We start from the raw sequence: 25,297 nt of genomic DNA, 5'->3' as shown, positions 1-25,297 counted from the left end.
TCTTTAATGGAGTTGACGTACTAGGCAGCAAAACGTTCAACGATTATTTTCCGCACTACTGCTCGAATGATGGTGATCTGAATAATAAAGGCAGCATAATTGGGAAGTCTTTTGAAAATCGCCCATGGGACGAGAGAGGAGAATTCCTTGGTAATATCTTTTGAACCAAGTTTCGTCCTATTGCTGCTTTCTTTTATTTTCTTATTAGAGTCTTGTTATTTTTGCTCCATTGGCATCATTGGAGTATTTTAGGTGAAGGAATTATACCATAGGGAAGCCTTTCATAATCGTGCTTGTTTTTTCAGCTAGAAACTGTGAATAAAAACCTTGAAGGTTATTATGATGCATGGGACAAATTCATAAAATCATGGATAGTCATCAAGATTAAGGATCCAAGTTGTGTCTACCAATGGCGTTTGCAGGTAGCTCTGCTTTTTGACACCCCTTTACTAAATTGTACAATGTTTATATTCGGAACCTAGTCATAACACATACTAAATTGGAGGATCTTGTGAAGCTTCTCTTGCAACAGAGTTCTCTTGGCACAAATATTGATGAAGCATTGTTTTTATTACGAGCTAAGGAACCAACACATGATATAAATGGTAAGCAATGTCCGAATGGCAACGATCGTCCTTCCTCATCAACTCGTGATCCAAAATGATGACCAGGTATAACAAAAAAATTTGCAGTAATTTTTGTGATTTATCATTTATTGGGAATGGACTATCAACATTTTTGGATCAAATGGATCTTGTACATAGAAGCATTGGTGGAACATGCGAAATACAAGTAATCTTCCAGAACAAATAGGTCATGTTAGTCAAGCAGAAAAAACATAGTGACAATTGAAATTGATTGTTTCTCCTAGATTGTGATGCCTCGGAATCAGATGTAATAAAACTAGGTATGCATGGTTTTCTGTGCAGTAGTTACATTTTCCATGCTTCGGGTAGAATAAATGTTTGTATCCTCCATTGTTGTTAGTTAATTATACTACTCTCTATTATCTTTTACCTCTTCTATGCCAAAACCTGCATTTACTGGATTGTGATTTGATTCAAGGTTTTAAATTGTGGACTGCATCATGCAGGTGCCACATTGAACAATAACCACAACTGCAATTTGAAGCATTGGTGTGGTGAGTTTCAGCTTGTTCCTTTGTCTGCTTTGATCCTTCCTGATGTTACTATTCTGTATTAACAGAAGCCACCTGCAGATACCTCTGTTACCATTCTTCCACTAATGTCTCTTATATTAATGGAAATCACCTTGCCATTGAAGTTTAGCGATCAACCCGAAATCGCAAAATATTAATTAGTTTCAGCTTGTATTTGGTCAATCTATGACATCTTTTTTATAAATATTAATTACTATTTTTTATGACAATTATTGTTAGACAAGAATTTTATTATTTTGTTGAGAATTATTGATGAACATGTATTTAAAATACTAATTGAACTTTTTAATATCTATTTTAATTAGAATTTTCTTATTAGTTATTTTGTCTCTTTTATAATTTTTTTCTATTATGCACAAATTTATTTATTAATTAAAATAATTACACATGTATAAACAAACAATTTTATTGTAAATTTTAATTTTTTGTATTTTTATTACAAAAATAATTTTTATTTTTATCAAAAAGGCAACCCTTTTATTAGTTGCATATTTTGAATATTAGACAACACTTGTATGGTTGCATATCCAAAAGAAAAAGCAACACTTGTATAGGTTGCATATCCTAAAGAAAAGACAATACTTTAAAGGGTTGCATATTCAAAACTAATAGGCAACACTTTAAAGTATTGCAAATTCAAACTTATAAGCAACACATAAAAGGGTTGAATTTTATTGCAAATAGGCAATATTTTTTAGTAGTGGTCAAAATATGAGAAAAGACAACATTGCAAAAGTGTTGTCTCAAAGACACCTTTGAAGTGTTGTTGTTTTTTAACCAAAGGCAACACTTACCAAATGTTGCTTTTGTTGCTCTCAAAAGCAACGCTTTTGAAACCAAAAAGTGTTGCCTTGATCTAAGGCAACGGCTGTATATGCAACGCCGCCCAAAAACATTGCCTTAGGTCTAAAAGTGTTGCCATAGATCAAAAGCAATCTTTTGTCAGCCTTTAGGCAACACTTTTTAAATGTTGCCTCAACGTGAAAATGTTGGAGTGTCGTATGTATTATCAATTCGTTGTTTATTTTATTGTGCTTAAGCGGTCAATTTTTTACCAAATATATGATGTCTTAGGTTTACATATAGAATAATTATGGTGGCAAATTTGGAAAAAATTATACAGTGGGAGATATATATAGGGTTACTTTACTTTATCTAAGGGCCATGTAAATATGATACATATAAATAATATTTTTTGGTATTATATATATATATATATATATATATATATATAAAGAATATGAAAAGAAAAAAAAACGAATGCATTAAGTCTACAATAAAAATTTTAACTAGATTTTTTAAAAAAGTATAAATTATACATGATGAATTTATATTTTTATTTTTTATATTATAAAAAATACTTTTTATTTTTAAAAAATACTTTTATCATAATCAATAAAACTTATATTTTTTAACATATTATAATTAATCAGTTCACATGAAAGAAGAAGGAGACAAACATTAAAATGAAGACAACCGATATTACTACCTATATCTAAGTAAATGATGTTTTTATACCAATATGATAGGGTAAAAAAAAATTTGGAGGAAATAATTGTGGTACTAGGATAAGGTTAAAAAAAAAAAAAAAAGAGTAAAAATCAATATCGTACACTATTTCACTGTTACGGTGTATAAAGTATAAACAGATCCTGTTTCTGACTACATATTACACAGAGAAAGAAAAAGTCATTGTTAAAGTACATGTGTAGCAGTTTCCTCCCAAAGCAAATGGCATTACCTTTCATTGAATGTGTTATGAATATTCAACCCTTTCAACCTACTTTAATGGTCTCTAATAAATGCACTTCGTCACTTATTTAGTACAGTGTTTAATGGGTTAATTATGCTTTTTTGTACTATTCATAAGTGAAAAAGGCTGATTATTTTACTCTCAACTCTCCACATAAAATATAGTAAAAGATTAATTAAAACGGCAAACACTTTATCTTTTAAATAAAAGTGCTTTTGTTTATAAGCACAGATATTCACTTTTATTTATAAACACGGATATTCAGATAAGGACAGAAGAGACATAATTTTATTTAAGTAAGTGATATATAAGCCAATATATTATATTTTGAAATACTTGATTAAACATTACTAAAAGACATAACTATTTTTTTTATTTTTTTTCATTGTTTTAATTAATTTTTTACAATTATATTTTTTTTATCATAATATCTTTTTCTTCTAAACATTGTATGAAGAAAAATGATAATAAATTGAATGTTTCATAAATTATTCTATTTTATATTTAATTTATTATCAAATAAATATAAAATTTTCATTTTATTTTTATCATTTATCGTATATAAAATAATTTTGAATTTTACTTTACTAGTATCAATTTAATTAATGACAATAACTTTAGATTTTAGAATTTTTATCATAGAATAAAAGTCATTTCAATTTAAAATACCTATACATTAAATATGCTGGTTTTCTATTATATGTCAACAGTTAGCAATAACAACACTAGATTTTAAATCATCGAAAATAATTAAATTATTGATTAATTACTCTTATGGAAAACTAAATAAATACTAAAAGTAGTTAGGTAGAATAAATAGATTATCTTACAAGAATTAATTCATATATATATATAGAGAGAGAGTTCTTTTATTTATCAATTTAGCTATATAAGAAATAATATAGGAAATTTTTTATTTTGAAGAGTCAAGTTAAATAAAAAATAAGATTAATCTATAAGATGTTTTTCTCGTTATAATTAATAATTGTCACTATTTCAGTTTCTAAGTACACCAATTTGGATATTTGGTAGATATTTACTGTTGCGATGATTATGATCTATCTTTTTATTATGAACTTTTTTGAATATCTATATGATAGTTATAGGATAGTAGAGCTCTATCAATTATAGAAATAAAATTATATCGTGTTGTTAATTTCCAGCGAATTATTTTATAAAAGTGGCGATCACTTTCTAATAAATAATCTAAATTTATTTATACTATTTATAGTCTTAAATTAATTTGTTAAGTAGCTCAACTCTCCTACTATGAACGACATTTATTAAATCGGTAATACTAATAAGAAAAACAAAACCGATAAGAATTTATCTTATTTAACATTTATTACAATCAATATTTTTAAAAAATATTTTTATCATAATCAATAGGACTTATATTTTTTAACATATTATAATAGGTGTGAAAAAAGAAAGAGACAAACATGCATTGAAATGAAGGCAACCTATATTACTACGTATATCTAATTAAAGGATATTTTTATACCAGTCTATGAGATTTGGAGGGAATAATTGTAGTAGAATAGGATAAACAAAGGACGTAAAAGAACTACCTTCATTTCACGCTTTCTGACTGCAAATAGATAGAAGAAAAAAAAAATCGACACTAATCATATTACTTAATCAAATTGAAATTAGTGGATACTAATTAAATCACAAAATTCAATAAAAATAAACTCCAAAATCTAAGGAAAAAGAAATAACTAAAATCATTTAAAAAAATCAAAACCTAATAAATCGAGACATTTAAAATTATTTAAATAAGAACATCCAACACTAAAAAAAATATTTAACATTATTAAAAAATATATTCAAAACCTAAAAAAAAATATCCAAAATATATAAGAATAAGGAGAAGATAATTATAACAGTAGCAGTGCCAGGAAAAATGAAAGAAAAAATAAACGTGTGTGTAAACTAAAGATAAAATGCATGTGAATATGAATGTGTAATTTGAAAAAAAAAAATTAAAAAGATAATTTAAGAGAGAGACTTAAATTTCATTTCTTATAATTCATTATAATTCTCTTTTAACTATTATTTAAATTATTTTTAATTATAGTTAATTTCTCTACTAATTATGGACTAAATTATACATGTTTTATACATAAACTTTAATAATAAAACTCAAACTTGTAAAAATTTATTCATAGAATCATAAATTACATCGATTTTAAACCTAAACTTATAAATTCGAGAGTTTTTTATAACTTTTGTATAAGATTATGTTTATTGAAAATTTTTATGAACACGAATATAGGTAAGAAATTTTGTACAATAAAAAATAGTTATTTGTATAATCTCCAAAGTTATTTTTACTAATTTATGTTTCAAAAATTAAAATCTTTTATATTTATATTATCAACTATTTTAATAAGTACAAATAAATTGTATTTTTTATTGAATAGGATTAAAATATAAATATTAAAATAAAATAAAATAACATTGAATAACTACCTTAACTGGAATCAATTTAAAAGTAAACGTTCCAAAGACTAAACATAAGTTATAATTTTATCTAATATTATTATAATTATTTGTGTATTTTATAGTACTATAAAAGTAAATACAAAAAAGTATTGAATTATTAAGCATAAAGTTGATTGATGTAACTTGATGTAACTTGATGTAAAACAAATTATATAAAAGTAACTTGGTACTATGACCGTGACTATGGGACTTGCTAAGGTGGAGAAATCTACATTGTTATTCTTAGGATTTATTCTTATTGAAAGCGGTTCACGTATATCATTGTACTTTAATAGAATATTATTGTTTTCATCATTTCAACCAATAAAAATTTGTCATAAAATATAACGATGAATGAGATGAAAGGGAGAATTTTGTAGGTGAAATTATTTGTTTGAAGAGCACAATAGAAAAATAGTTTGTACTTTCCTTTACCAACATAATAAGAGATAAAGTTGCTATCTTCTCCTTTAATACTTTAATCAATTTGTGTTGAAAAGAGTTAAACATTGTGATGAATTAATATAAGTCGGTCTCTTTTTCACTAACATTTTTGTTACAAAATAATTATTATTTTATTTAGATATTTAATATAATTAAAATAGTATTTAATAAAATATTTTTATTTAATAAAATGTTACACACACATATTATTTAAGCTTTTTTAATATATATACAATTTTTTTACAGTAAATAAATATTTAATTTAGATATTTATTATATCTTTATATTTTAAAATATTATCTTTATAAATTTATTTTATAACATTCATTTTAATATGAATTTTTATATTTATCATAATCTAATAATCTCAATAAATAATATTCACCGAAAGACCAATATTCAAATTTTATTTTTATCGAAATATTTTATATGCAACCATAAAAATATATGTTTTTTTTTGTGTTTGAAAAAGATAATGAATTATGACAAAATATTTTCATAAAAATAATATTTATATCACTTTTTATATACATGTATAAGGAAATAATTTTTTTGTGATAAAATTTCTGTGTTAGCTGCAAAAGAAACTTTACAAAATTTTAATATTATTAAAAGATTTAATACTTTTATGTTTGTAGGAGTGGATTATTTAATTTAATTTTTTAAAAAAATATTAATTATATATATATATTAAAAATTAATTACTATGTATTTGTATAAAAATACATAATATTTTTTTATATATTTTTAATCCATATTTTATATTTTAATATGTATTTTATATGAGTGATTTAATTCTCTTGTGTTTTAAAAATATATTTAATAGTATAATAATTAAAATATATGTTAATAAGATTAAAATTATAATTATCATTAAAAAATTTGAATAGAAAATTAATATTGTGTAAATATTATAAATGACACAAATATATATGAATGAAAATAGATAAAAATAACTGCGTAATAATTTCATACGTACTTGAATTTAGTTTGTGATGTATATCTATTAGATTACTTTTTTGAAAAAAATATTTAGAATATTCTAAAATAATGTTATTGTGCTCTGAAAAATAAATAAATAGTGCAACGCTCTTTAAATGCTATAAACTATAAATCTTAATTTTTGAATTTTAAATCCTAAACTTTCAATCCTAAGTTTTAAACCCTAAATCTTAGCAAAGTTTAAACTCTAAATTTAAAACATTAATATAAAATATAATAATAAAAAACTAAAATTTATTTAATTGACAAAAAATATAACATTCCTTACTTAATAAAAAAATATTTAAGAATTATCTTTAAAATTATAATGTTAGTCTAATTTGATGAAAATTCAATAACAATGTATTTTACATTAAAAGTAATATACTTATATATATGAATTTGAGAGAGATATTATCAATTTTTTTTTTTAAAGAGAGACATTATCAATTTAAAATTATCAAAATTAACTAACTATTTATTATTTATGTACTATTTGTACAAAAATGAAAAAATTATAATATAGTAACTAAAATCTGATCATCACCGTATATAAATCTTGAATTGTAGGTAAAACTACTTTTATATAAATTGAAATTGTGAAAATATATAAAATGATAAAAATATCTTGTTTGAATTATTTTTATTAAGTAGGTTATATTAAAAATTAATTACTAAAGTGTATTTTTTGTGTGTCTTGATTGGACTCTTATTTATAAAATTTAACGAATAATTATATAATAAAATAAATTATAAAATTTAACATTATTCACACAAGAGCATAATATATAAATTCAGTAAATGTATCCCATTACAATTTTAAACTAATAACACTTGAATAATATCTTAAATAATATTTATGTATCATCGTATGAATTAATATTTGTAAACAAATATTTTCACCATATAGCAACAATATATACCTCCTAATAAAGTATTATTTCTAGGTAATGTATCAAAACTATATTAATAACAATCAAGAATAAAATATATACTTATACTAAAAGTATTAAAAATTATTTACTAAATTAACTATTTATATAAACTATATATTAACTATTGATTATTATATGATTGGGTGCATTTATATATTAGTAGTACTGCAAAGGGCAAGAGTCAATGAAAAAAGAAATATTAAAAATGGGTGCATGTGTGTGTCTGCAATAATTGTAGTGTCCACTGTCCAATAATGACGTGAAGTATTATATAAAATACTAAAATTTTCAAGTTGCCTCTGAAAATGGATACTCTTATTTAAAAATTTTCATGGGATTATTATGTATGTGATAAATTTTATAATTAATTAGTTATTTTTGTAAGTTTTATATTTGATCTCACTTTTTTAAGCTTTAGTAAACATGAATACTACTCTATTCATTTGTTCTTATTATCTTCAAATTAGTTTACATTTTTAGAAAAAATTTAATATTGCTCAATAATAATTATGTTTATTTACTAGATAGATACGTTTAGAAAAAATTAAATATATCTTGAATAATTAAAGGGCATTAATTTGCTGTGTGTTGCATTATTAATCAGATAAATAAAATAATTTTTTTTTCAGTATGTGTATGGCCATATGGGTAATTAAGAAACTTTGTGAATAAGTGAGCCAAATAATTGGTTGTATATATCTCTTTATTATTATTATTATTGAAAAAGAATCAACCCAGACAAGCGGACTTGGTGGTAGGGCGGTGCCATTGAAATCCAAATTAAAATGCTATGGCCTATGGTTGCCATATTTGAGTCAAAACACCTGGTCCTCAATAAATTCTTTATAGGGGACTATATCATGTCTCAATATATATGGTCCCCATTATCAGCAATAATAATAATAATAATAATAATAATAATAATAATAATAATAATAATAATAATAAAAGGTACGTTGAGATAAGAAGGAAATTGAAAATGAAAGACATGCTCTTTTTATTATTCATTCCTTCACATGATTGATATTCTCACCATATGATCTTGGTTTAGTAGGATTTTTGTTGGATTGATTAATTATTACGTGTGTGTATATATATATAATAAAAATAAATAAATAAATAAAAAGATAGACTAATAAAAAATATACTAAATATTTATGGTCACGGTTGCATGCATTGTTTTCTTAAATTAATTAATAAGGTAATATTATTTAATTATTTTTTTAAATCTTGATATATATAATTCTCTTAAAAAATAATACATATTAGTTGTTAAGAAAATGTTTAAGTCAAAATAGCATTTATTATATAAAAAAAAGTTATGCACGTAGTAATTAAGATTGATGAAAATCTAATTTCTAAAAAAATATGATATCTATACACACAAAACTAAATATAAAAGAATTCCATTGTCTAGATAGTTAAACATAAATTAATTATTATAATGATATTATTAATTTACAGGCCAGCATCAGGGAGATCAATGAATCCAATAAAAACATTAGGTCCAGCAATTACAGCAAACAATTACAAAGCAATTTGAATTTATTTGACAGCTCCAATTCTTAATGCATTTGGTGGTGTCGATGCTTATTCTGCTGTTAAGCTTCCTAATGAAGATGAAAACCTGGTCTAGGCTCCTTCAAATCTTGGAAGCTTCATAAGGTGATTTTACAATAATTGATTATTAGAATATATATATATATAAACTTATATGTATCATATATATAATAAATAATATATATAAAAAAAAGTATATATAATGAGTGATAATATTTGAATCTTATTTAAAAATAATAGTCAAGTTTAGTACTCAATATAATTTGGTCTTCGATATAATTGCTTTGAATGAACAAAACAATTACTACTTACAAATTACAATCCCAAAAAAGAAGAATAACATGACTTATTGCACTTAGACAAAAAAAAAAGGAACAATAATAAAGATAAAGAGAAGAACACAAAAAAATAATTAGTTAGTTGAGTTATGAGTGAAGTGATGAGTATTATTATATCTACCCTCAAGCGCACGACAGAAAGAGACTCTTCGAAATGAATTAGAAAGCACCATAAAATCAACTTTTTTGTCAAAGGCCTTTAGGCAGAGACGACCTTTCTGAAATCAATGTGACTGCTTAATTTATCCCACTTTTCTTTTCTTTACTTTTTTATTAATACCACTAGTATAAAATTATAGCGCTGGTCAAATATTGATCTATTATAAAAATTTATTGTTATATATCTATTAATATTAATAATTATTATTTTTAACATAAAAAATTATTTGTGTATAAAAATTTATTATACAGTATGTAAAAATATTTTATTTTTTGCTTTCTAGAGACTAAATAAAAATAATTTATATTATAATCATATAAAGAATATTTATCAATTAAACAATATTTAGTTATATTATTAAATTTCTAATATATGACCCGCATTACATACAAATTTTGTACCTAATTTATTTTATTGTATTTATTTTATTGTATTTATGTACAGTTCCTTAACAGAAACATTAATATATATTTATTAAAAGACGTAATTTGTTTAGTATACAAAGAAATTATGTAATTAATCTCTTTTATTATATTAATGTTTAAGTTAGTTACTACAGCCTATTGTATGGCCCACGCTTTCAACGTGTCACGTTGATTCTGTAATATGTTTAAATGGTAATTTGTTATCTTTTTAATTTGTACGGCAGCTTAATTAGTTGAAATAGAATAAGCTTTTTAATCCTTTATTCACTAATTTCAAATATTGAATGTTGTATACAAAATTATCATTATACATAAATTTATTTATCACCATTGATTGTACTTTAATTGCAAAATTCTTAATATTCTTAAAATTCGCAATATACTTCTTTTTTTTACACGGGCTATTTGATACTTTGATTTTATTCTATTATTTCATACACTATTTTCATTATATACAAACAAACATTGTCGTTATTTGACATTCATATTTGTATTTTTGCAATTTTTTCGACTAACTTTCACTTTAATATGGCATAGTTTAATTATTATTTTGTCTTTGCATTGATGGATAGCTGAAAAATAGAAAATATAATTCTGTGTATAATTGCTAATCTGAATCATTTTTATTTGAATTAAATGCGCTGCTAATGTTCTTAATTGATTTTTATTGTCCTGTTTTTTTCTAAGAAGGTGAAATGGAAATTTAAAATAAAAAAAAATCAATTCCAACTTGATTTGTACTTAAAAGTTGAAATAAATAATTTCCGTTTCAAAAATCAGATTGCTATTATAGAACTAATTTTTTTTATAACTTATACTATTGAAGGAGTTTTTATAACTATTTTAAATAAAAAACATATTATTAATGTTTTAATAAAGAAGAGTGATCAATGTAAATGGTAGTTATTTTTACTAATATATTAGATACACGTATAAAATAATTTTACACTAATAATGTATCAAAATTAAATTCTAAAAAAAATGGATTATAAATTTATCCATATTGAAGAAATTCATATAAACTATTTTAAATTTGTGTTCATATCTTTATTACTCTTATTTATAACTTTTATCCAATAAAAAAATAAATATACATGAGAGAATTTTTAACAACTTATACATAATGTTTCACAAATATGATCATGCATGATACCACTCTTAAGTCTCAATCAATTTGTATATTTTTAAAATATACAATTTTTATGAGTCAACTATCTTATAGAATTTGAATTGTATTGGAGTTGTTATTATTGAATATTTTTAACATAACTAAGTGGTAATTTTTTATTTACAATGATATAGAAGTGAACTTAAAAAAAAAAAAATATACTTTACTCAAATTCTTCACTTTTTCTTATTCCTTGTTCGTTTCTTTATTTTTCTTTTCTCTTTTATTTTCTTTTTTATTTGATATTTCAATGTTCTTTAATTTTCTTCTTTTTTTTTTTTGCATATGCATATACCAAAAGATCAAAGGTCTTTTATGTTGAGCTTTGAGCCTTTGACCTCTTCATAAATTCTTCCTAAATTCATAGAATTACATGCTTGAAAAAATAGTATAGTAAAATTTTCTAAACCAACTATTGGTCGATTATCTTTGCGATCAATATAAAGTAATGGCTATTGCTTTTGTTTTTTAACAGAATTATGATTTTGCTCCCAAAGAGGAATAACATCATATTTAAAGCCTGGATACCCATTAAAAGAAAATATATAAACAAAGTAAAATCAAAGCCAAAATTCACTGTTACATAATTCGATAGATATCATAGTTGTAAAATATGATAAACTGTACCCAGTAGGTTCAACAAAAATATGTCAAAAATAAAAGCAAAGGTACTTAATTTGATCCTCAATAAACAAATTTCATCTAACTTAATTAGGATTGAAGTTTAGTTTAATAATATACTACAGAATTATCAAAACTAATTTGATCCTGAATAAATTGACTTTCTCTTCTCGACACACATAATTCTTAAACACTAATCTTTAATTAAAAAAGACTTGAGAGTCAGCTTACAATGTACTCATTATAAAAGATTGATAACTTATAATCGATAAATTTTTGGTTGATAATTTTGAAACACCTCTTGTGAATCTCCTTTTGCTTTTTTCACTTTAATAATTGCCCAGCTCAGAATATCAACATCAATAATATCTTTAACATGAGAGTGGATCTCTAATTTTTCAGAAGTTGAAACATGGTAAACCTTATCAGCTGCCACAAAAAGGCTGTAGAAGAGAAAGGAGGAGATGATTATCCCTAAGATTTTGATGGACATGAATAAACAAAATAATAACAAAGCAACAGTACCACATGAACACACTCAACCCCTCATCTAGCAAGTGGTTATATACTTTCAGTTGGCAAATTAAAAAAAAAAAGCAACTGCAAAATCAATATATTTATTCACCAAGATATTCAAGGAATGAAAAAAAAAATCCAAGTAACTTTTACAAATATCTCAGAAAAAAAATTAATTGAAAAAAATAGTAAATTGGGTATCACATTTTTTTTCTAATTAATTTCAATAAGCATTAATCTCTCTGTTCAGATTAAGTATCCATTTTTGTTAATAAATTTCTTACTTTCATCCTTACTAAGTGTAACTTAAAGGAAAACAATAAGAACATATATGATATACCGCATGACATACATATATGTAGTACAAACTATTATAGTGGTATTAGAAGTAGGACCAGCAGCGACTTATTTTATTTTTTTTCTCACAAAATTCTATTTGTCGGTTTCTTTCCATTCTATTTCGTCCATTCCATTCATGCTTATAGAATGCTGCTCCTTATTTTGTTTTAAAACTAATGAAGGCCCTCCCCTACTTTGATTGATCATACAGTCTATAATATAACATTTAGGAATTTAAACTGAGAAAGTTTTTGAAAGGACAGAAGAAGAATTTCTTCTAGTGTGTCAGGTATATCGCAAGTAATGAAAAATCCTACAATATTTTCTGGAGGATACACTAAATGTCAACAGGACAAAAGTTTGTTCACTTTCATACAACTTAGGCACCTTTAATTGGTATTACTACTAAATAGAGACATAGTGTTGACATTGAAATTTATGCAAGCCTCCAAAAGATGCCAAGGTTTGTGGATAATAGAGTTCTAAGCAACATCAGATACTGGTAATAATTAAAAAAGAAGCATTCCTCAACTTACCTAAGCAAATCCTAGTCCATAATGATGACTTTTGTAAATCTGTTTCGTAGATCTGTCATAAAGGGATTTTCACATGAAAATTCCAAAGCTGCAACATTTCCATACTGATCACAAAGTAACTGGACTTATGCATGTCAATTCAATTTGATAAAAAAAATATCATTAGAATATGATCAATCAGATTAAAGTTAAGCAGCTTGTAGGCAACTTTCATTATAAATATACTTCACCTTGGACTTGCCTGAAGAATGTCCTTACCTCTTCATCAATTGGCATTTTGATAAAAAAAAAAAAATCCAAAACCCCGGAAAAATCTCAATTGACATACCTGCATTATACTCAAAACCTCAACTTGATCACCAACTTTTGTGATTTCTTACCATTTTTCTGTATTTCTCCGTGCTTCAATTCTGTCATATTTTCCTTTTTTTTTTCAGATAATACCATAAATCAGTTGCTAAGAAATTTTTATTCCTGTAGTCTTCAATAAATTTTAATCACCAAATTAGTGTCTAATATCAGAATTTTAAAAATTTTTAGGGTATGTTGTGTTTTTATTAAATAACATAGAGACTGATTTGTTTAACATTTTAGGATTGCTTTGTCTAACAAAACAAAAAGGCTACGGACTGGTTTAATGATTAAAATTTGTCGATGATTAAGGTGTTCGACTCAAAATTACTAATTTGGGGTGTAACTCTTATTTTTTTTGCACACTTATCATATAGGGATCCGTCTGAGGAAAAAATTGTTGAGAATTTCCTCGAAGAAGAGGGAATTCAGGAGACTATCAAGTCTAAGATTTTGTAGATCATCAAAGGAATGGGTTAGTTAATCAACATTCACCTTCCTTTTGGCTCAATTTAATATATTTGATTTAAGGGTAATATCAGAAAAATCCTCTGCCATGGGAACCAACTTTTTTGTTCACGAGATCCTGTGTTGTTGGTTGACCCTACTGATGTTGAAGCACTACTTCCAAAGAAACATAGACAAAGAGAGCTTTTAGTTTTGGGTTTTGGGTATTCCAGGTTTGTTATGATTTTGGTTTTGGCCATGGAAGATAATTAGCAAGCATGAAAGTGCATTCCACCTGAATGAGCATAATTGTTGGGTGTCACTCAGGAGACGTGTATCAAATTTCAAAGTCGTTACTTAAATATAAGTATTTGTTTTTCTTGCTTGTTTCGTATGCATGGAATTAGAGGGAAGACTAGGACCTTGTCATTATCCTCCATTCATTCCATAACCTTTTTTTTTTTTCAAACCCTATTATGTTTCCATTCTTGCTCTAACCCCACATGAGCATTTGCTTATTTATACTCGATACATGGCCTATACTTAAATACTATGGTATGCATATATTAAATTTAGTTATTAAGAAAATCAGTCATTAGTATAAATAAAAATTAAAATATAAAAATATATTAAAAATAAATTAAATAACACATATATTTATATATAAATATATTATTGACTAATTTTAGTGATTGATTTTAATATATAAATAGTATTTTTAATACTTAAATATAAATAATTCATAATAAAGTATCGTTTTTGTCCTCAACGTTTGGAGTAAGTCCCAGAGTTATGCCTAACGTTTCAATCGTCCTATTTAAGTCCCTAATGTTTCAAAATTGGCTCAATGTTATCCTACCGTTAGGAATTCATTAACAGAATTGACGGCAGAACAAAATTGATGACGATTTTGAAACGGTAGGGACTTAAATAGAACGAAAACGTTGGGGACAAAAACGATACATAGAAATAAATTTTAATTTTATCCTTTAATAATATCAATTTTTTACTGTATATAATATTCAATTATTTTTTAATCACATATATATATAAGTAAATTATCTTTGAATGTATCGTACACAATGCCACAAATAGAACGAACATCAGCAAATGTCTGGCACCCTTTTTGATAATTCAATAACAAACGAAGGTAGTACTCCTCTCCATGCGAGTGAGGAATATGTGTGAGACGACCACTCACATTCCCTTGCTTCCGTGGCCTCCACATATGCCCTTGCTTGTCCCAAACAAAAAATGACGGCATCTCCGTGTAAGTTAGTGTACGGGCCAGATCAAAATCCTTGTTAGCCTTAAACCAGCCAATAAACATACTATCCTTTGAGACCGCAGTCTCGATAACATTCTCAATAAGTTGATGATCTTCGTACAAAATATTCTGTTCATTTGGCAGGTGGAATGGACGTTTGCCTCTTTGAATTGAATCTCAAACCCGAATAGCCGCCAGGATGCCTCACAAGCAGATATATATCGGCAATCATAGTAGTTTTGGATTTCATCCACAGTGACAACAGAATCAGCTGAATCATGCGATCGGAAAAATGAAGCTGTGACACGATCATTACCTTTGTGGACGTACTTGAACAAATACTTAATAGCAGATGTCTGGCAAGTATACTCAACATTTATGTGGCACCCATACTTAAGAAGCAATTTTGCATTGTACGGGACAATAAACCGATTGTCGAGGTCAACATTCCTCTTGCTTGTTGAACGACCATTATCTGACCGTTTATACTTGGGAAAACCTGCACTGTCTATGGCTGTTTTCTCATGGAATGGCATTGGATAAAACTTGGAACACTTCCCATTAACCATACACGGGCTACTCGTGTTCAAAACTTCACAGGGTCTGAACCATGAATTTCTGGACTAACCTGTATAGCTTAGGTTGAGTGTGTTCGTCAGGTATCTCGGCCGATATATGATGGTCAATATCATCGGATGATCTAGGCTTCTCGGCTGGCTAAAGAAATAATAAAATGTGACAGTGGGGAAGACCACGCTTCTGGAATTTAACTGTGTACACAACTAAAACAAAGAAAATGGGAAAAAGAAAAGAATATGTGAGGGGACAAATAACCATTGATGGAAAAAGGACAAATGTGTTGGCGTGAACTTGAAGACACTGAATGAAAAACCTTACCTCCTTTGGGCTTTCCGAATATGGACCATCCTTTAAGTCTTTTAGCAAGGCATCTAACTTGATCTTGAAAACCCTTGATATGATATCAGGCCTGTCACTTGGCTTTAATGAATAGTCCGCAACGCAATCTTTAATCTTGTTCCAATCTGGGTTACATGTGATAGTAATGAAATAGCTAGGGTAACCGGCATACCTGCAAATAGAAAATGCATCTTTGCAATTGTTGTACATGTACCAGGGACCGCCGACAAATAAAGACGGCAAGATAACTCGTTTGCCAGTTCCTGCAGCCTGTGTCTCACCATGAATTAGGCACTCATGTAGGCCTTGCAGTTGATAGGAGCGAAACTTGTTCTGGTGGAACCTGTGATATTGTAGTCTTTCAGCTTCTACCATAGTGTAACTATCAACCAAAAATTGTTGGAACAAACGTCTTGATTTGAGAAGAACTTGCGACTCATGCATTCTCATTTGGATTCGAAAAGACAGAAACTCGCTCATGCTAATTGTTTCTCGCTTATGTAACTGTTGCTTAGATCTTTTATCGGATATCAAGATATCACTCTGATAAACCACTATTTTATGATTTATCTTGTCCTCATTTGAGTGGTTTTTATCAATTTCTTGCTCACTTATTCATATAATTTGCATGATTTTACAATCCCTTCCTTATTTTATGATATAATTGAAAACATGTTCCTAGGCCTTTAAACTGTTAGTTTTAATTATCCTTTATTACCATTCGATACCGTGATCCGTATGTTGAGTGCTTTCAGACTTTATAGGGCAGGAATGGCTTAGAGGATGGAAAGGAAACATGCAAAAGTGGAAGAAACGAGAAAAATGAAGTATTTGAGAAACGGGCAGCGATGCGTGCGCATGGACGATGCGAACGCGTGCCTAGCGCAAAACACGAGCGATGTTGCAGAAAGTTGCAGAAAACGCTGGGGGCAATTTCTGGGCTCCTTTTCGGCCCAAATCCAAGCCTGGGAACACAAAATAGAGGCTGCAGAATGGGGGAATCAAATCATTCAATCATACAATTTCATAATACACAATTTTAGGGTTTTAAATGTAGTTTCTAGAGAGAGAGAGGCTCTCTCCTCTCTCTAGGTTTTAGGATTTAGGATTTCTCTTAGTTTTAGGTTTATTTCTTCTCAATTCCAGGTTCAATGTTCCTTTAATTTAGTTTCTCTTATACTTTTATTTATTCTAGCATTCCAGTTTATTTATTTCCTTTGTTGATTACTTTATGTTACTATTTGGTTTATGAATTCTCATGTTTAATTTAATTTTCTATTTAATACAATTTGAGATATTTCAGATTTATGATTGCTTTCTTCAATTTATATTATTGATGCTTTCAATTTAATTTAGATTTCTCCCCTTTTGGATTTGGTTGAGTAATTGGTGACACTTGAGTTATCAAACTCCTTTGTTGATTGATAATTAGGATTTGCTGGTTGATTTGGATTCCTCTAAAGCTAGTCTTTTCTTAGGAGTTGACTAGGACTTGAGGAATCCCATTGATTAGTCCACTTGACTTTCCTTTATTTAGTAAAGGTTAACTAAGTGGAAGCAATAAATAATTCTCATCACAATTGATAAGGATAACTAGGATGGGATTTCCAATCCTTATACCTTGCAAGGGTTTTCATGATTATTAATTTACTTTCTTGCCAATTTATTTCCTTGTTCCATATTTCAAAAAACCCAAAAAGATACTTTTTCATAACCAATAATAAATCATACTTCTCTGCAATTCCTTGAGAGACGACCCGAGGTTTGAATACTTCGGTTATCAATTTTATTAGGGGTTTGTTACTTGTGACAACCAAACTTTTGTATGAAAGGATTCTTTGCCGGTTTAGAAACTATACTTACAACGTGATTACTTTTGTGAATTCTTTACTAGAAGAGATCAGTTCATCACACTCCGAAAACCATCTTCACCGTATGGAAAAAGCAAGGGGTACTGTAGTGCAAGGTATTGGGGATGATTAACATCAATGCGTTTCAACTGATTTGAATGTGTCTGAAGTACAACATCCCTCTCAAGGTTATCTGTATCAAAATCACCTACAATAAGAGCAGCAACTTCAGACGCTGATGGTAAAATATATCTTCTACCATCAGTATTCCTCTTCTTGATAAGACGAAGCTGTAGCGGAGTGGTTGAATCTTCAACGAACTTTTGCCTAGCATATCAAAAAGACTTAGCAAGAGAATTGTGGGAATCAAGCATGTTGCTGAGGTCGGCCACAATGGTCTGATCTATATATTTGTTTTGATTAGACAGGCTACATCAACCCAAAACCAAAATACATCAAGATAAATGAAGGTCACACCGAAATCATATAATACACATATTAAAATATCAGCAGACAATCAGTACAACCAACTCACCCAATTGCGTCAATCTTGTTCTAAACTTCGTTTTCCGTATCATAGAAATAGAGCTGAGCAAACTTGGGCTTGCTAGACTGCTGTGGCATCAAACTTCCAATTGAATGGTAATTTTGGCCACTAATAACAAACATGGGGGGAGCGGAACCCTTGTTTAATGTGTACTGAATCTTTCCAGCCATAGATGTGAATGAAAAAATACCATTAAAGGCCCTGATATATTTCTGATAATGCAAAGATCATTCATCATCTCCATCCAACAACACCTTCAACAATGGTGGCGGGACCGGCAACAAAGGGAGAGTGACCTTTCCACTTATACAACAAATAGCAAATAATATAGTGTTATTGGCTCCACCTTTCGCAAGTCGCTCGTGCATCCACATGTTTGCCCCACAAAAAACACATCTTTGCGTGGATTGCCCAATAGACCAAACATCTAGTGAACATATGAAATAAAGCAAAATCAAGGTTTGCAGGAGTGCAATAATAGGTCAAAATATGGATAAACTCATAATCATAGTCATTGAGAATAACACCTGGTTCAGTAGAAGATGCAACAAAAGCTTCAACTTGGACGTCGCTAGCCTCAGGCAGATAAAAATTTGCAGATCGGGACAAAGGGGAATAGCCAACCCGACTGCATATTTGATGAAAACCAGTTATCAAATCTCAGAGCTAAATTTGAAACATTAAAACGATTGTGAGTTAGTGGGCGGAACAATCCAGTCAAAGACCCATGTTCAACCGTGGCTGCGGGTGAGGCTCGGCAAAAGGTCCCATACTAATGATAAAAAAAATTGTACCAGCTTATACGGTAGAATTGTTTAATTGTTTAATTACAGCATAATTCCCGGCTTCAGAACATATCCTAGAGAAATGGGAAATTCAAGCATTACTTACGTGGTACGTGTTACAGAACACTTTTGTCTGTCACCAAACCTAGGTACATTGCACGATGAAGAACCTGCAATGGAAAAAAGGGGTGTTATCCGCGGATGGACAAGCCAACACCGTGGTACGGGGCAGTATTTAAAAAAGGAACAGAATGTCAAAAATGAAACGGAGTAGCACAGGTGATCACGATAACTAAGCAATACCAGCGGTGAGTATCGCACGTGTGGGGAATATTGCTACATTCCGCGGAGAGCCATTTAGCCAAAGAATAAGTTAGAAAAGATATCCACCTTAGATTGACAAAGTAAAGCTAACCTTGGACTGTGACAACAGAGGCGGGTGATTTTTGGAGCACACCAATAGCGGTTTGGAAGGACTCAGACATGTGTCTGTTAGGATCAACTGCAACAACAGAAAATCGTAGATGAAAGTTTATAAATCATGCATAAACACACCAGTAGAGCAGCAAGATAAGGGTCACGCAAAATTTCCAGCAAAAAATGACATGTTCCCTCACAGAGGAAAGAATGGATCACGCCAAAAAATGAAAAAGTCTAATGGAAAAATGACGACAAGCATGAAGCGAACTATGTAGTGGACAATGACTAACAAACCATTCTCGGGGCCGGATGGACTCAGCAACACGTTGACCCGGCGCCTCTTATGACCCAGAAAATTCATCCGCCGTTGCCCTGCGAGCTTAGCTTGGTGTTCCATGGAATCCAGGCAACCGAACCGGTTGCCAAAGGGGTAGGTGTGTGGAATAATTTTGTTACAGGTACTCAAACTGATTTCAGACAATTGCAAAATTGGACACCGCTCAGCTAGACAGGAAAGGCAACACGCAATGATAAAGGTCAACAAATACTAGGAAGAAAGGAAAAGACCGAAAGATCTACATCAGGAATGATGTCAAAGTTGGACTATGAAAAACACATGTGCTCAGGCGCTTGCTTAGTCTTTGACCATTAAGGAAAAGAGACCAGTTCACAGAGGAAACGGATCAATTTGGCATCCCACAACTAATTCAAATTCAAAAAACAATGAACTCAAGACATAGTCAACCGATCACCTTAACATGACCAAAAGAAAGAGAGAAGGAAGTTAGCTGATAGGGGAAATTGTAATTGCAGAATCATAGTTACACTTATTATTTGTAACATAAAAAAAAGAGTAGTGGAACATGGAAACAGGAGTTCGGGTAAACACCAGTTCGGTTTGACTACTCAGCACATAACTGTTATATTTAAAGAGAGAAAATAACAACAAAAGAAATGTTAAGTGAGTTCTGGTATACAAACAAAGGTGCCGTAGGAAAGAATTAGAGAGGTTTTTTTAAGAGAATAGAAATAATGCAATGTGTTTTAACTTAATCTCCAAAACGGGCTTTGCATCTTACTATGCAAGGTCAAAAGGAATAGTGTGAAATATGCATTGTTCATATAAAAGATGTGATAAGAAAATTTTAGCCATATCTCAACATAAGGGAAAATCTCTTTGGTTAAAATAATCAAATTTTAACAGTTTAAGAATCAAATTTTAACAATTTAAGAATGATTGTTCGATATAAGACATTTTATTTGTATCCAAACTAATTTTCTCTACCTCGTATAATATGACAATCAACTGTTGGGAAATAATTTGGAGTGCTGATGCATGCAAAGATCTTCCATGCGTGTAGGTAAATGAAATTTTTCTCTGATCTTTTGTGCTTAATTACAATTTATTAGCACGACCATAAATTGGTAACAATCTGACTTGAAATCGAAACCATAAAAGAAGGCAGGGCATAAATAAACAACAGCAGAATAAAACCCACTATTGATAAGGTATAAGATAGCCTTGCTTATAAATAAGAGTTGTTTATCTTTGAATGAGTGGAATTTAAAACCGCTTGGTCTATTTGACCCACGGAAGTATGTAAAAAATCTTGACAATGCTCTAACATGGAAGCATACAATCTACACACACAATATAGAAAAAAATGGGCTTTCTATTCAAAGAAAAATCTACTGCCACTTTCGGAAAAATGTAAGTACTTATAAATATGGTGTGTCTTCACAAATTAAGGAGGACCGCGCAAATCATATTGCGACGCCTGTGTTTGAATGACAAGAAGCTAATCTAAATAGAATAATTCAATTATTCAATTAATGTGAAATTATTGGCAGATGGAAGTCTATTCAAGGAGATATATTTTTTTATACAACATCAATGAAAGGCAAAAGTACTTGTCGGGCGCAACTTTATCACCTTTTATGCTGGTTCGTTATTGATTGGGTATGAATAATGTTAATGATGTTTTGAAGGATGGAAGAAGAAACCTATGCATCCAACCAATTTGCATTAAGCCCCGGGGAACGCATTGCAAAGAACCGATTAGTGATAAATATATCATATGCACAGAACAGATACATCTAGGTGGGAAAGTGTGGGGCGCAACTAAAATGGCTTGTCATTCATGCTGTGTTGACGAAACTCCAGAAAACCAATCACTATCAACAGTTATTAGAAAATAATTAACAAAGAGGGTATGGGAATGAGCACACTGTTTCATACACAGGTCCCATGCCTAACACAGAGCGCCACTAATCAGGTAACTCAATGCGGTTATTGCAGAACTATTCTCAAAATAAAAGAGCTTCACTTCCAATAGCACCCTAGTTTAAACCCCCCGCCCCATGGCATAAGAAAGCAAAGTGAATAAGCAAATCCAACCCGTGAAATTCCATGTTTAACGACATACAACATTCAGGTTGCAATGATAGGAGTACACATAAACAGAGAAAAAGCAAAAAAAAAAAAAGGAAACTCCTACATGTTAACGAAATCAGTAAGATGTAGTTAACCAAGTGAAGTAGTGACATAACATCTGACGGGGATTACAAAACCACATGGAAGGATAAACAGAACAGCGTATAAACTAACGGTAGCATCAATACGGGGCATCTCAATCCAGACCATACGAGAAGCCCAACCGAGAGCCGCCATGAGATCTAACACTATGATCGAGCAAACTAAATAACAACGATGACAATGAGACCATGCAGCAGCATGTTAACGTGGCATGACACATTGCTAATGTGAACATGTAAAAATAAATGCCAACTGTGAATGTAACATTAGGAATCTTAAGTAAGTCGAAATCAAGTTGATAAAACGAAAGAGTCAGAGCAGTTTATTTAACGCCAAGCAGTTCGGTTGGCTTTACTTTTATTTGAAGCTCTGAGACGGAGGGATGACCGGCTCACATATCCTCTGCAACAGGATCGGTGGCATTCCCTGGGATGCACTTCTCAAACGCAAGCAGAAGACTCTTGGAGGCAGAGAGTGAGGCACGAGAGGAGAGGTCATCATCGGATCTAATGCACAGCCGTTTGACAGGAGTCTGTGTAACCACGTGGTCAGCGCCATGCTCAGAAACAGATGCGGCTTTGGTGCTCAGAGGGGTGGTGGAACCAGCAACTCCGACTATGCTCCCATTTCGAATCAATTCACCGCTATGAACACCCGTTGCAGTGGTCAACTTCTGCAATGCATCCTGGAACATATAACGGTGAGATTGTAAAGTGTCAAGGAACACAAAAAGCAGCAGCAGTTGAATACATAATGCTAATTGAGAGGCCTTTGTGGAGTAATCAAAGACTCGTACCAATTTAATGTTCTTTTCTAAAGCAAGTGAAGCTATAATTTCTGGATTAGAACATATCCTAGAAATGGTGATCATGAACGCCTGAAATTTATTTAGGCTATCATGCCTAACAGTAAGCTTGAAAAGGATCGGAGTGTCTTCCTAACCAGTGCATTCAGCTCCTCTGGGAAATGGTCTCTTCTATAACCCTGTTTGTGGAAGACAAGAAGTGAGTAAGTCGGCAGCGAAAGACTTCACAAAATGTCAGACCAAAAGGAAACAAACAACTAATAATGAACCTTAGCAAGCATGCTGGTGCGGATGTCAGTGGCAGTTAGTCCTAAGAACTTTGAGGCAGAATTCTCAAAGAGAACAAAGGTTGCTATATCTGAGTCATCAACAACACGAACCTAAATGCTAAACCTTCATGCACAAATAAAAAACACATTAGAAACAAAAAAAGAGGGGGGCATGTTGATGATGCAACAAATGCTCTGATCAGATTTAACAATAAACACACAGGTGCAACATGGCTGTTTGCTGTAACCGATTCCAAATCTAGGGAAAGCATCAAATCAAAAAAATAAAAACCAACTAAAGTTATTGAATATAAGGAGACTACACAGGATCAAACCAACCACACAGGAACGAAAACCAACCTCGCAACAAAAATTGTTGAGTAAACATCGCATTTTGCACAATAAAACTGGTCAATAAGTGCCTCCAGTCCCTGAGTGCATTGTCTGCAAGCCTTGTACCACCATGCATGATCTCTGTCAATGTCGATCACCATTCCACAGGTCACGTAGGTTGATTTCTGGAAGAAAAAAATTAACCACAATGAAATAAACAAAATGCACGAAGGCGAATAATTTTAACGAATTCCTGCAAAGAGTAGTGTATCACATAGGAAAAAAATAACCAGAATGACATAAACAAAATGCATGATGGAGAATAATTTTAAAGAATTTCTGCAAAGAGTAGTGTATCGCATGAAAACATGGAACTCACGTATTAAAGTGTTTCAAGATGGTTTCCACAAAGACTATATTTAAATTGGTGTTAGGAAACGACCATAAATTTCAAAGCACCCAATGAACACACCTCAACAGTTTGCTTTATCTGATGTATGGGTGCATAGGGTGTAAGGTTGAGAAAATCTTCAGAAGGAAAATGCCTCACTACCCGGCCTATAACATCAACGCTGGGCTTATGCTTAGTACCAAGTCCAATAAGCCTTGCATCAAAAAGTTAACAATATCACCATATCACAACCAATATATGAATGCGTTAAGTTGCTTGTTAAAGATTGGTGAACAAAAACTAAAGCCTTTGTTAAAGAACCGGACTTTTGGCGGAATTTCTTAACCACTTCAAGGTCAGCATTAACCATGAGCCTTGTGGTGTAGTTTGTGTTGGTGATAGTCATCACACCTGAAACAAAATTTAATTTGATTAGACAAATACTTGATTACATATAAGCAGGTTTGTTGCTAATTAGGCAATTTTAAATATACCATTGTAGAACTTCATCTTGGCAAATTGGAGCACGATTATAAATTCGGTGGCCTTGTTGGCAACAAGACGAGTGACCAATTCAGATGCATAATTTTCCCACAACGTGCATGAAAGCTTCTCACTGCCACTTTTGGGTCCACACGTATTTTTGATCGCGGTTTACATAGACCAGTTATAATCATTAAACAACACAATCAGAGGTAAGTATGGATTGCGGCATGAATGAGGTATCCAGATTTCTATATTTCTATACACAATAAAAAGGGAAGACTTACCTCAGATCATCAAGCTCGATTTTCATGTAGTGTGACTTCTGGGTTTTTTTTTTCCGAAAGGAATCAAGTCACTCTTTGCGGACAAAAGACCAACAAAATCTGCTCCAGATAACCTCAAGATAAGCGGGCATTAACAAACAGTTGGCAGATGCAAAAAATGATATT

General features: G+C 30.0%; 1 protein-coding gene across 1 annotated transcript; it reads right to left on the bottom strand.

Moving 5' to 3' along the window:
• Positions 1 to 15,274: 15,274 nt before the first annotated feature.
• On the bottom strand, positions 15,275 to 16,801 carry LOC107632510 (uncharacterized). The gene is made up of 5 exons (XM_021117147.1): positions 16,641 to 16,801; positions 16,406 to 16,598; positions 16,137 to 16,225; positions 15,670 to 16,084; positions 15,275 to 15,550 (listed from the first exon to the last, which is right to left on the bottom strand). The coding sequence occupies exons 1-5, from the start codon at positions 16,799 to 16,801 to the stop codon at positions 15,275 to 15,277; spliced, it is 1,134 nt and encodes a 377-aa protein (XP_020972806.1).
• Positions 16,802 to 25,297: the final 8,496 nt, after the last annotated feature.

The sequence above is a fragment of the Arachis ipaensis genome, chromosome B3, assembly GCF_059453495.1.
Source record: "Arachis ipaensis isolate K30076 ecotype BB chromosome B3, ASM5945349v1, whole genome shotgun sequence".
Lineage (NCBI taxonomy): Eukaryota > Viridiplantae > Streptophyta > Magnoliopsida > Fabales > Fabaceae > Arachis > Arachis ipaensis.
The sequence above is the reverse complement of the archived record's forward strand: the minus strand, read 5'-3'. Positions and strand labels throughout refer to the sequence as shown.

What these genes read in the sequence shown, in the direction of transcription:
- LOC107632510 (XM_021117147.1), bottom strand. Translation starts at nt 16,801, where the DNA reads ATGGTAGAAGCTGAAAGACTACAATATCACAGGTTCCACCAGAACAAG. An exon ending in TTATTTGTCGGCGGTCCCTG is followed by an intron (nt 16,599 to 16,640) that starts GTACATGTACAA and finishes TTCTATTTGCAG; the next exon opens with GTATGCCGGTTACCCTAGCT. An exon ending in TTGAGATTCAATTCAAAGAG is followed by an intron (nt 15,551 to 15,669) that starts GCAAACGTCCAT and finishes GGCTGGTTTAAG; the next exon opens with GCTAACAAGGATTTTGATCT.